The sequence below is a fragment of the Delphinus delphis genome, chromosome 10, assembly GCF_949987515.2.
Source record: "Delphinus delphis chromosome 10, mDelDel1.2, whole genome shotgun sequence".
In the NCBI taxonomy this organism is placed as follows: Eukaryota; Metazoa; Chordata; class Mammalia; order Artiodactyla; family Delphinidae; genus Delphinus; species Delphinus delphis.
This window is the reverse complement of record NC_082692.2, coordinates 55,198,707-55,212,948: the sequence shown is the minus strand read 5'-3', so window position 1 is coordinate 55,212,948 and position 14,242 is coordinate 55,198,707. Positions and strand designations below refer to the sequence as shown.

At 37.6% G+C, this 14,242-nt stretch overlaps 1 protein-coding gene across 7 annotated transcripts in view; it reads right to left on the bottom strand.

Annotated features, from left to right (window-relative positions):
- The window catches only part of LRRFIP2 (LRR binding FLII interacting protein 2), a 118,484-nt gene that overhangs the window by 71,859 nt on the left and 32,383 nt on the right, over positions 1-14,242 (bottom strand). For all 7 annotated transcript variants that reach the window (XM_069541139.1, XM_069541141.1, XM_069541140.1 and 4 more), the window contains exon 4: positions 7,390-7,476. In XM_069541139.1, the coding sequence (XP_069397240.1) occupies positions 7,390-7,476 (87 nt within the window). The remainder of the gene's footprint in view (positions 1-7,389; positions 7,477-14,242) is intronic.

Genomic DNA, 14,242 nt, shown 5'->3' with positions numbered 1-14,242 from the left:
AGGTCAGCATTAAAAGCAGACTGTGATCTATTTTTTCATTATGATGTTCACCCAAGGCAGGAAGAAATGTTTATTTTATTACAGATGTGGTTTAAGGTGACAATGTGTTGCTTTAAAAAGATTTGGGTTATAATTTTGTGCTCATCGCAAAAAAAGTTTTTTCTTTTTCTTTTACCACTCTAACTGGAAAAGAAGAGAACAACTAAATGAAATAGCCCCTGACTGTGTGTTGTTAATATGAAAAACTACTTAAAATTAGAAGAAAACGAATAAATATTTCAGAATTGATAAAGTGACTCAAAGTTATGCCTTATGAAGATTGTTAAAAAAAACAAAAAACCTCCAAACAGTTGACTAATTAAACGTAATTCTAAACTTTTCCATATTCAGCTATTAGCACTGGAGCATTAAGTAGAGTCGTGAAATTAAATGACTAGTCCCTAGAACCTAATCAAGTGTAAGAAACTTCTGATCAGAGTTTCAAAGTCCCAAGTGTTAAAGTAATTTGCATTGACAAAGAATCTACACAAAACTGTCCAGCTGAGTTCATAGCTAATCAACACTGCTTTTTCCAAAATGCATCAATCCTTCAACACCCCATGACGATACGGCACTATCATCATGCAGGCAGAGCAGACGGCTATGCCTGACCATTCATCTCAAATCCAGAAACAGTAATTCAACTGAAACACCACAATTTAATGTTTTATTTTGGTCATGATCTTTGAATACAAGTCCAAAAAACTCTTGGTTGTCATGTGCTGTGTACATTGATGCATTTGATCAAATCTGTTCAGAAGTCGGTTTATAAGCACCAGTATGATTCAATAATTCAATATCCAATATGGTGTTCTGATTTTTAGGAATTCATCACCGATTCACATTTTTGTTATGTAATAGACACATGTAATCTGTAAGGAGCCAAGCAAATTTCTTCCCTTTCTTTGATTATCAGGTGATATACCACAAAAGTTTGGGGAGCATGTGTGTTAGCCCAGCAGAGTAGGTACAGCTTATTAAGTGGTAACCAGTTCTAGGCTAGTTAGCTTGGTTAGTATAAAGAGTCTTGTGCTACACAGGCAAGTTAATTCTACATGCCCCCTCCCAGTATTATTTGGGGTACTAGGGTGAACATACATGGTTTAATGCTCAATCTTTATTCTACCCTTTCTTTTCATTCCACCTACTACACAAGAGCACTCTAAAAAACCCGCCTCTACACATGAAAAGATACTCAACATCATTAATTATTAGAGAAATGCAAATCAAAACTACAATGAGGTATCACCTCACATCAGTCAGAATGGCCATCATCAAAAAATCTACAAACAATAAATGCTGGAGAGGGTGTGGAGAAAAGGAAACCCTTTTGCACTATTGGTGCCAATGTAAATTGATACAGCCACTATGGAGAACAGTATGGAAGTTCCTTAAAAAACTAAAAATAGAACTACCACATTACCCAGCAATCCCACTACTGGGGATATACCCTGAGAAAACCATAATTCAAAAGGACACATGTACCACAGTGTTCACTGCTACAGTATTTACAACAGCCAGGACATGGAAGCAACCTAAATGTCCATTGACAGATGAATGGATAAAGATGTGGTACAATGGAATATTACTCAGCCATAAAAAGGAAAGAAACGGGGTCATTTGTAGAGATGTGGATGGACCTAGAGTCTGTCATGCAGAGTGAAGTAAGCCAGAAAGAGAAAAACAAATATCGTACATTAATGCATATATATGGAATCTAGAAAAATCGTACAGATGAACCTATTTGCAGGGCAGGAATAGAAATGCAGACGTAGAGAACGGACATGTGGACACAGTGGGGGAAGGGGAGGGTGGGACAAATTGGGAGATTAGGTTTGACATAAATACACTACCATGTGTAAAACAGATAGCTAGTGGGAACCTGCTGTATAGCTCAGGGAGCTCAGCTTGGTGCTCTGCAACGACCTAGATGGGTAGGATGGGTGGGGGAAGGGGGAGAGGGAGGTCCAAGAGGGAGGGGATATAGGTATACATATAACTGATTCACTTAATTGTACAGCAGAAACTAACACAACATTGTAAAGCAATTTTACTCCAATAAAAAATTAATTAAAAAGAAATTAAAAACCTGCCTCTAAAGAGCACAGCCCATTAAAGATGCAGCAGACAGATGAATTCATATTTATTCTTAATTATACCTATTATAAAAATAATCCTAAATAACAATATCTTATTAAGTATTGATATACCCCTAGATTTACACAGCTTTCTTTTTAGCCCCATTTGAAAAAAATGGCCTAAAAGGAGTTCAGAAGAACTACAGAATAAAATGTAAACCCATACAGGCTGGTTAATTTAAACTGAGAGAATACAGTTTATTCCATAGTCATAAACGACCCCTTAAACAACCACTATCCAACAGAACTTTCTGTGACAATGGAAATGCTCTATGTTTGTGCTGTCTAGTATGGTAGCCACTAGCCACATGTGGCTACTGAGCACTTGAACTGCTAGAAGTACAACTGAGGAGAGAAATTTTTTACTTTAATCAATTTAAATCCAAATCTAATTATCCACATATGGCTAGTGGCAACCATACAAACAGTAAGGGAAGCTCAAAGCAAATTCTCATTACACCAAAAAAGACTCAAAGCACACATTTTACTAAGAGTCTGCCATGGAGCGCTACTCTTCTACAGAAAGGCAGGTATTCAGGTAGTCTTAAATTACTCCCTCTACCTGGAATACTTTTGCACAGTGGCAAATAGGAAGAAACAGAAGGAAACCCTTGTATAAAAGAAAAGACCCTAGCACCAACTCTAGAATTATTTTTAACAGCTAGAGGATTCTTAAAGATCATCTAGTCTGGGCTTCCCTGGTGGCGCAGTGGTTGAGAATCCGCCTGCCGATGCAGGGGACACGGGTTCGTGCCTGGGTCCGGGAAGATCCCACATGCGGCAGAGCGGCTGGGCCTGTGAGCCACGGCCGCTGAGCCTGCGTGTCCGGAGCCTGTGCTCCGCAATGGGAGAGGCCACAACAGTGAGAGGCCCGCATACCAAAAAAAAAAAAAAAAAGATCATCTAGTCTGATCCCTTCATTTTACAGTACAAAAAACCCTGCAGCACAAAAAGATTAGGAATCAACAAAGTCAGAAAGCTGGGATCAGCATTCATATCTTCTAACTCACCAGACCATTGAACCTATACCGGCTAAATCCAGACTGATTACATAGAAAGAACATGAAGAAAATGGCAAGGTATCCCGGTTTTTACTCAGAGCTTTCTCCTCCTCTGGAATACAAAAAAAGAAAAAAAAAAAAAAAGCTTCCTTTTGCAGGTATTTCTGGGATAGTATTGAAACTGCCAATTGGCTTTTCTTGAATTACTAGCATCCGAAAGCCAATAGAAAAAAATTCAGCAAACTGTGTTCTTAGGTACCAATTACAAGGCAGAGTATCCCTCTCTTCCACATCAGGAAAACAAAACATTTTCATTGTCCTGTGAGTCTCCTTATTAGTTTAAAGGATCCAAAGCTGAACGAACAGGACAATGCCTTTAAAGATGGATATTTATCGTTAAAGCTTTCTGGAAAATTATGTTTTGATACATTCAAGTTAAATTAATGGAAATAAAACATATTCTGTTTTTTTTTTTTTTTTTTCCGCGGTACGTGGGCATCTCACTGTCGTGGTCTCTCCCGTTGCGGAGCACAAGCTCCGGACGTGCAGGCCCAGCGGCCGTGGCTCACAGGCCCAGCCGCTCTGCGGCACGTGGGACCCTCCTGGACCGGGGCACGGACCCGTGTCCCCTGCATCGGCAGGAGGACTCCCAACCACTGCACCACCAGGGAAACCCCATATTGTTTTTAAAAGTTCACTTGGAGTGAGGATGAAGTGGTTTTATTAAAAAAAAAAAAAAAAGCCCACAACCCTGTGAATACACCTGGCCATCTTCTCTGACAACAAATACTTAATTCAAGGCTGCAGCCATTCCCTCAGTTTTAAATTAGGAAACTTGAGAAACTGCATTTACTCTTTCAGGTCACCAACACGCCACTGCTTCAGACATCCAGTTTATAAACAGAAGCACTGGCTAACCTAAGACCAATTGGAAGCCCGGAGAGACATAGGCCCTTTTCTTCTTGGTCCTTCTACCTCCCGCTCCATTATTAGCACATGGGGCACCCTCTCATCCCTTAGAATTCTGTGTCTGTCACAACGAAGCAAGTTGTTTACTTCACCAATCCTTTATCACCTATCTATAAAATGGAGATAATGTACCTATCTTATAATGGGGAACGAGCACATATATAAAAAGCATGAGCACAGTGCTGGCACACAGATATGCACTCAACAATAGCTTCATTCCTGAGCCTCACGCCCTTGGGTTCCCTATTCACATCCCAACAGCCTACCCCCAGACGAAAAAGTAATAAAATTAGGAGAAATTATTAATATAGGAAGATTCTCCCTTCTAATAACTGACAATCCAATTGTTTGTATATACATTATTTGATTATAAATTTATTAGTAATTTATATTTTATATTGTGACTATCACATGCCAACTTATACTATAAGCTCATAGACAGAAAGCAGCCAGAGAGACAAGGATAAGGTAAGAAGTGAGAGGAAAAATCAGTTTTAAAGCAGTAAAAGCAAGTGTCAGAAGGTGTTAGAGTGTTAATTATTCCCATCCGAAACTAAACCCCACCTTCCCTGCATGTCCAAATCCTACCTATTACTGAAGACTTGGGTTAGTTGCCACCTGCATTTTAAGCCTCTAACCCCCTTCCATGAAAATCTAGCATGTTCACTGCCTGACCTGCACACCTTTCACAGAGATAAAAAATATGTTTATTTTCATGGCCTTTAAACATAGGAATCACATATTAAACTTCTAACTTAGACTTTTCTTCTCATTTAATGTTTTGGTCTGCCCTAAGACATTAAACTCTTAGGCAATTTAATTTGAGAACTATTATACATAATTAAAAGAAGAAATTAATATTTCCATTTTTGTAAATAAAACCGATTTCTTATATTCACACCAAACATTTTTAAGACATCATCAGTAATATTAAGCCAGTTACATGCAGAAGACACTTTAAATAAAAATCATTAAGCTAGCTTTAGTAACAAGAAAGGACAGGTTCCACTCCAAAATAACAAACACATACATGAGGATTCGCTTAATTTTAAGCAACCAAACATCTTTTTTCTCTCTTTTCTAAAATATCACAATGAGAAGTATGATAAAGTTTTAAATGTGTAGGTCAATACAGTCATAACTATTCTCATTCTGGGTATACCTTAGAATGCTATTCTAGAAGGGATCTGTTTATGCAAGTTGCTTGTTTAGCAACAATTAGACAGTGGTTCTTAACCTCTTAGGATCACAGACTCCTCTGAGAATCTGATGATAAAAATGCCTGTGGGCATTTCACATGAAAACATACATATACTCAAATCCTTGCCTGAGATTTTAAGGCTTCATGCCCCATCCCCCATGCCTATTCACATACCAAGCTAACAACCCCTGCAATAGGAGGCAGCTGGGAGACTTATCAACACTGAAAAAAGTTCAAATTTAAGAATGATTCACAGTAACTAACACTCTACTGGTTGCAGTTTGTTCTTGTAGCTAACAAATTTGGGAGTGATGGTAAAACAAAAAAAGTAATTTTCAGAGGAAATGAAAGAATGACTTGGGTCATCCCTCAATGAAAACCCTGCTGACTTAGTTTTTTTAAAAAAAGAGAGAAAGGAAGAAGGGAACAGGGAAGGAGAGGCGGGGTGGAGGGCGGTGGAAGGAATGAGAGGGGTAGAGGGACAAATCTGAGGGACAGAAGAACAAACCCATAGAAAGAAAACACATTCATCTACTCAATCTTTCTTCGTCAGGAGCATTCATGAGATGAGTGTGAGGCTGTAACTAGAACAGAAATGGCTGGACTCCAAGCACACACTTGGTCCACTACAGGCAGAAGAGACACTCTCTGACCTTTAGGTTCAAACATGACAAACACTCCTACTTGGCAAACGATTAGTCAATGTTTTACTTTGAGACTGCATATTTCAGCAACTGATCACAACATGCAGGGCAGGCAATCCTGGCCTACCAGCCACTTCTGAATCTGTCCCCATTTCCGATCAAAGGAATGATAAGAGTGCTACAAATGCAAAAGTTTCATAAACTAAAGCATCCAACATACTGCATTCTATGAAAAGTCTTAAATTAATCACATACATTTGCCCTGAACAGCAATGATTGTTAATTCAAAGTTGTTACACATTCAAAATACAGAACATACTAAGCTAAATATGCTCAATAATAGAGATATATGGTCCTCTGTAGTTTAGAGAACTATAAATAAAACTTATACTTAATAACTGTATCCTTATAATTTTAGGAGTATAAAAGACAATACATTGTCACATTTTCATTTCAAGCCAAGAATTGCATTCATATTTGAAGCTATGAGGTTAAAAAATTTAGCAATATATTAACTGCTTTTGGTTTTGTTTTTGAGCTGTGACAATATGGACTCTATGCACATCTCTTTAACACATTAACAGAAGATCCACCACCAACCTCTAAAGTGTTTAATACTGCCCTGCAGGTTTTACACCCCACTTCGTACTAATACAACATCAGAAATATTTTTTATGGGAATTTTCAGAGCTAGGTCAATGTCAGAAGGAAAGAGTAAAAAAGAGTATTTGTTTTATTTTAAAGCAACCCAATTTCTATATGCCTACTTAGAAAATTTTTTTGCTTTTCTTTCCGATAATTAAAACATATTGAAATGTATTAACTACAGAAAAGCATAAGAACATAAAACCAATCATAATTCCACCATAGATAAACCAAAGTACTGGTAGTAATCACTTCTTTCCAGTAGTTTTTGACCTATATACAGATACTAGTTTTTGTAACACAAAACTGGAGTTCCACCCGTCTTACAGTTGTGCTTTTTTTTTCATTTTCTTAGATGAATATTTTCTTCTATTATTAAATATGCTTACAAACTGTAAGGTTGTATGATTTCAGTTTTACTATGCAGACATCATAACATAATTAGTCAAAATTCTAGGACATTTAGGACCACAGGAAATAACTCTGTCATCGCTAAGCCTACTTTAGCTGTTGCAAGCACTTATTACACAATAATAACTTATAATGAGTAAGAGCTATGTATGTGTTTGCTGTTATGATTTAAAACAAATATTGCATTTAACTTGCTGACATAAATGGCTTGTTAAAATATATACATCAGGTTATTCTATTCCCAGTGTTTCAGAAGAAACCAGTTTTACTTCAGACGGAAACTAGCCAAGTATTGATATTTTTGAGACCAACACTAAATCAGGGTTATCCACCCAAATTACCTCTTTTTGTTGCCGTTCCAGTTCTCTCATGCGGATATCTCTTGCTTCTGCTCGGGCAGCCCGTTTTGCTGCCAGTCTTGCCTCTGCCTGAAAAGTAATGTAAAGATTCAGCTTTATTTAAAAACCACCACCACCAGCACCACACCTGTACATCAGCTTGAAGGACAAGGAGCCAATGGGACATTACTTCCCAAAGAGGGTGGGGGGCAAGATGTCATCCACCAGCAGCCCGACTGACTTCCTCCATCAACATCCCGTCCGTACTCACTTCTTTTCCTAGTCCCAGAGTCTCTCCTGAAATCTGGGCCTTTACCGTCAACTGCTTGCCTTGATTACACATTCAAAACATTTCACACAATTCATTATATGTTTCTACACACTTGCTTTTTCCAGAATTTTCTTCCCCATCAATTCAATCATACAGATTAGAAACTGCAGGGCCAGCCTCTATTTCACTTTGAACCTTGCCAGTATTCCCTCTCCAAGTCCTGGCAATTCTGGACCACTGAGTTTCTCTCCAACCCATCTCAGGTTTCTTTATGCTCACTGTTCCTGCTTGTTTCAGGAACTCTTCCTCTCTCTCTCTCTTTCCATTGAGATATAATTCACACACCATCAAATCCACAACTTAAAAACATACAATTCAGTGGGTTTTCAAGTACATTCACAAAGTTGCACAATTATCACTACTATCTAATTCCAGGATACTTTCATCACCCCAAAAGGAAAACCTGTACCCATCAGTCATCACTCCCCGTTACCCAAACCCAGACCCTAGCAACCACTAATCTACTTTCTGTCTCTATGAATCTGCCTCTTCTGGACATAGCATATAAATGAAATCATACAATAGGAACTCTTTATCTCTTGTTTGGATACTGCAACAGTCTCCAAATCCATCTACCCAACTCCAGATTCTGCCCTTCAATTCATCCTCTATGTGGTTACATGATTGCCAGTCTGCCTTTGTTTCTGATCATGTCAATCATTCTGCTGTGTAAAATACTCCAGTGGCTCCCCATTACTCATGGTTAAAGCAAAAATTCCATAGACTAGCACAAAGAGAAGACAGGAGATGAAAAGCAAAAGCAGAGATTAAGGTTTCTCCCAGTCATCTCTCCACCTTATTTCCCATTATGTGCCCCACCTGCGCCAGCCGCATCCACCTTCCTCCACTCCTGGACTCTATCTACTGTGCTGGGAGGTTAAGCCTCTCTTCACAGACTGCTGGCAGGAGGTATTCTCCCTTCTCCCTTCTTCAGCTACCGTGCTACCTTCTATGAAGGGTTCCCCCAGTCCCTCTTTCACAGAGTAATACCCTATGGACATGTGCCTACTGTGGCTTATTACACTGTATTAAATGTACTACATGGTATTATATGGTATTAAAATTACATACTTCTGTCACCCCACAAATTTCATGCCTCAGTGCCTGCTAAATAAACAAGAGATTTTCAGGTCATGGGCCAAAGTATCGAGGAAATGAGCCAACGAAACAGCTTGATGTACCACATGAAACAAAAAAATCTCTCTGGTTTCCCTTGCGGTGGTTTCCTCAGTTCTTGGCCACATCCCAACTCTGATTCAGATCCCCTCTCTTCTGATAATGACAGTAGCTGCTTCTTCTCATGCTATTATATTTGTGCCTAAGTCTCACACTAGGAAGAGACTCAGCCAATGTTTAAAGTGGTCTTCTGTGTGTAAGCAATTATACTGAGCACTGAAAATACAGAGTTAAGACATGCCACCTCTGCCCTGAAGACGTTCACAAACTAGCCAAGGGAGACAAACACAATGTTTAAAGGGAAGGAAGCATGCAGGGAGGAGCAATTAGTTTTGCCTGGCAAGGTCACAGCAGGCTTCTAAGAAGAGGAGACAGTTTAATGGTTACTACTTTTTCAACTACCCCAATTTTGGCAATTTCCTAGTCTGTTTAACTGACCTTTAAGTAGCAAAAACGCTGCAAAGTGAACGGAAATCTGCCAACCGAAAGCTCTCACACTGTCATCACCAGAGCAATTAGTGTTCTCACATGAATTTTACATTGGCCTCTATCATTAAAAACCCTACATTCCCCACCTTCTTTACCCCTCTATGAATGGTCACCATTTTCTTACCAGAGTTTATATTTTATAGAGAAAGACTTCAAGGCTAAGTTATGCTTCAGCAGATAACAAATACGTTTTAAAATTAGAAATTATCGTTTTTCTGGGAAAAATTTTCAAATCTCTCTTTTTAATTTAAGAAAGCCACAGCAATGTGTAGGAATTTTCATTTACACTTATATTAGCTTTGCACTTGTAGCTTCCCTTAGAAATTTATTGAGAATGCCAATTTCATCCTCCTGAGATCTGTGGCCAATTCTGCACAATCTATTCTAAAACGGGACTTCTCTCACCAAACCTAAATTATAGGTAATTGAAATCTATTCTCTAATACAACTTCTTGCACAACAAAAGGACCTACTGTATAGCACAAAGAACTCTACTCAATATTCTGTAATAACCTATATGGGAAAAGAATCTGAAAAAGAATGGATATATGTATAATATATGTATAACTGAATCACTTAGCTGTACACCTGAAACTAACACAACACTGTAAATCAACTATACCCCAAAATAAAAAATTAAATTTAAAAATTAAAAAAAAAAAAAGGAAGGGACCTAACTGCTGTATAACAGAAAGAACATGGGCTTCAGAGCCAGAAAAACATCCTTCTCTTTGTTACTTAGCCAATTTTATGCAAAACTCAGATACTACCTCCCTTGGAGTTGGTATTAAATAAGGCAAGCTTTAAAAAGGTAAAGAGGATTTAAAATTACTTTATCTGTTTTTTTTCTGTACATTGCTTCCACGTGCCTGACAGGAGTAGCAAGGAGCTAACGGTGATTCCAATCTGGTAAGACAAGACGTGTACTCTATTCTTATACTGACATATTTTGAAATAGTCAAATTATAGGTACACAAAGCATACTTCTAAGTACCAACACTAGCACTTTCCCCTCAGAATACTATTGCGTAAAAGAGCTACTGCAAATTCGTTTTAACCCACCCTGACAGATATAAAATAAAAAAGATAAAAAACTAAAGGACCATGAGGATTTAACTGAGTTCAAAACAAAGTTGGTTAAAAAAAAATAAACATGGAATCACCACTGGATCCAATAATTCCACTTCTGGGTACATACAACAAAGAATTGAAAGTAGAGACCCAAACAGGTATTTGTATACCAATGGTCATAGCATCATTATCCATAATAGCCAAAAGGTGGAAACAACCCAAATGTCCATCAGCAGATGAATGGATAAACAAAATGTGTTATGTACATACAATGGAATATTATGTAGCCTTTAAAAGGCTACATAATAGTAATAATTTAATAGTAAATTTTGACACAGGCTACAACATGGATGAATTCTGAAGACTTTTTTTTAAATTAAATTTTATTGGAGGACTTCCCTGGTGGCGCAGTGGTTAAGAATCTGCCTGCCAATACAGGGGACACAGATTCGAGCACTGGTCCAGGAAGATCCCACATGCCACGGAGCAACTAAGCCCGTGCACCACAACTTCTAAGCCTGGGCTCTAGAGCTTGTGAGCCACAACTACTGAGCCTGCATGCCACAACTACTGAAGCCCACACACCTAGAGCCCGTGCTCAGCCACAAGAGAAGCCCACCACAATGAGAAGCCGGTGCACCACAATGAAGAGTAGCCCCCGCTTGCCACAACTAGAGAAAGCCCGTGCAACAGCAATGAAGACCCAATGCAGCCATAAACAAACAAACAAACAAACAAATAAATAAAATATATGAGGAAGTTGAGTCTTAAAAAAAAAGTTTTACTGGAGTATAGTTGTTTTACAATGTTGTTGAAGACATTATTAAGTGAAATAAGCCAGACACAAAAGGACAAATATTAAATGATTCTGCTTATCTCAAGGATCTAAAGTAGTCAAATACCATGGAGATAGAAAGTAGAACAGTGGTTTCCAGGGGCTGGTGGGGACAAGGGAATGGGGAGTTATTATTTAATGGGTACAGAGTTTCAGTAAGGATGATGAAAAAGTTCTGAAGATGGATAGTTGTGATGACTGCACAGCATCTAAATGTACTTAGTGCCACTGAACTGTATACTTAAAGATGATTAAAATGATAAATTTTATGTTATGTTTATTTTACCTCAAAAAAAAAAAAGGTTAGTTAACTTAAAAGTTAGCATAAGACATGAATGAAATCATAAGTATTCAGGAGCCTAAATCATTTAAGTATTTGTATGGTCTTTAGGCTGACATGACCCAAACTTTTAAATCAAGTTAACAGGAAAATTCAGGAACTGGAAATTCAGGTTCAGAAGTTACCTGTGAAATCCAGTAAGTACTGGACCAGGTTTCTAAACATTATTCTGATCATTATGCTTTCAAATATTAGGCACATAAAAGCTGATTAAAGGAAATATGTAATTGGATAGGTATAGGAATTTATTCTTCCTAGAGCAGTGAAAATGAAAACACAAAAAATAAAGATATGTTTGGATAGAACTAAATCCATTTCTCACTAAATGCTTGGGGCAAGTGGAAAAACAAAATGACAGCAAAAACCATGGGCCTTGATCACTCCTGGAATAAATGCTTTAGATTGTGTTAAATCATAAACCTTCTAAATTTGTTGAATGTTCACTTTATCACTCAACTAATAACTAGGAACCATACAATGGAAAAGATGAGGACTAAACATGTACTATGGTTTGAGTGCTTCTACATTAGGGACTTTTCCTCTACCATAAGAATCTTGTATTATGTTGTTTGGGGATGTAAAAAAAGAAAAATACATGAGATGCAATAAAAAGACAAATACGGTTGACCCTTGAACAACATGGGTTTGAATTGTATGGGTCCACTTACACACGGATTTTTTTCAATAGTAAATACTACAGAACTACATTATCCACAGATCAGAGGAACCCCAGATATGAAGGGCCAACTGTAAGTTACAGGGGGATTTTTGACTGCAGGGAGGGTCGGCATCCCTAACCTCCTCATTGTTCAACGGTCAACGGTAACTCCATTTTAGAATGGGCAAAGGATTTGAATAGACATTTCTCTATAGAAGATATACAAGTAGCCAATTAGCACACAAAAAGATGCTCAACATCATTGGTCATTAGGGAAATGCAAATCAAAACCACACTGACATACCATTTCACACCCACGAAGATGGCTATAACAAAAAAATTTTTAAATGGAAAATAAGTAGCGTTGGCAAGGATGTGGAGAAGTCAGAACACACTGCTGGTGGAGATGTTAAACGGTGTAGCTGTTACTGAAAATGGTTTAGCAGTTCCTCAAAACATTAAACATAGACCATAAGACCTGGCATCCACCTCTAGATATGTACCTAAGGGAAACGAACACATGTGTTCACACAAAAACTTGTACATTAAGTATTCATAGCAGTATTATTCATAATAGCCCCCCAAATGGAAACAACCCAGATATTCATCAACTGATGAATGGATAAACAAAATGTGGTATCATCCATAGAATGGAATATTATTCAGACATAAAAAGGAATGAAGTACTGATATAGATTACAACATGGATGAACCCTAAGAACATTATGCTAAGTGAAGGAAGCCAGACACAAAAGTTCACATATTGTATAATTCCACTTATATGATATGTCCAGAATAGGAAAATCCAAAGACCGAATGTAGATTACTGATTGCCAGGGGCTGGAGTAAGGGGGAGATGGAGAGTGACTGCTAATTGGTATGGGGTTTCTTTCTGTGCTGATGAGATGTCTCTAATTTGTAATTAGGAAGTGGCAGTGGTTGTGCATCCTTCTGAATACACTAAACACCACTAAAAACTGCACACTTTAAAATGGTGAATTTTACAGTATGTGAATTATATCTCAATTAAAAATTTTTAAATAAATGAGACACAGTGAATAAAAAATATGCTAAATTAAATAAATAGTAAAATTTGTAAAACTCCAACACATAAAACTCAGTATATAAAATGGGAGAAAGGGACTCATGATCTAGTAAGTCTGGAAAATGCCAGGTTAAGTTTTTAAAAATCTTTAATAATACACATTATGAATTGCCAAGAAAAAGGTAAAATAAAAAAGCATTTCTCAGACTTACCTAACCACATTACTAAATAAGCCCTAAGTAATTCTTCAAGGATTATGCTCCAAGGAACACATGTGGGAAATAATGATTAAGCTCTGGCAATATATCAGGACCCAATTCAAACTGTACTAATTCTGTTGGGGGGGGGGGCTTACCCTTGCTCTCAATATTTATAAAATTAAACAATGTTTTGAGAGTGATCTTCATAGAATCAAAACTCAAACTTTCAAGATGACAGAAAAGATGAGACCTCATTAATATTACTACCATCATTTGAACACTTAGCAAAGCTAGGTGTTTATTTTCCTTTAATCCACAAAGTAACACCTTGAGGTACAGAAGGATTAAGTAATTTGCCCAATATCTCCTGGCCAGCAAGTACTGGAACTGAGATCCACATCCTTAGACTCTGACTCCAGTTAATGCTCTTAACTATGTTGCCACAACTTATATCTTTACACCCCAAGTGTAAGAACATATCCTTAGGCAAATAATAAAAGTTTACTTTGGATGAATTAACCTGTGATTTTTCAATTTAGCATAGATTCTCTCTTTTCTGTGAAACTGTACCATTCTGGTTCCCTTTTTTCTTTGACCATGACTTTACCCCAAATGTAGTTAATCTCCTTTTGCTCTACACAGCCTTTCCTCTCATCTGTTTACTCCACATTTTCAACTATCAGCCAACGAGAATGATTCAAATCTAGCATC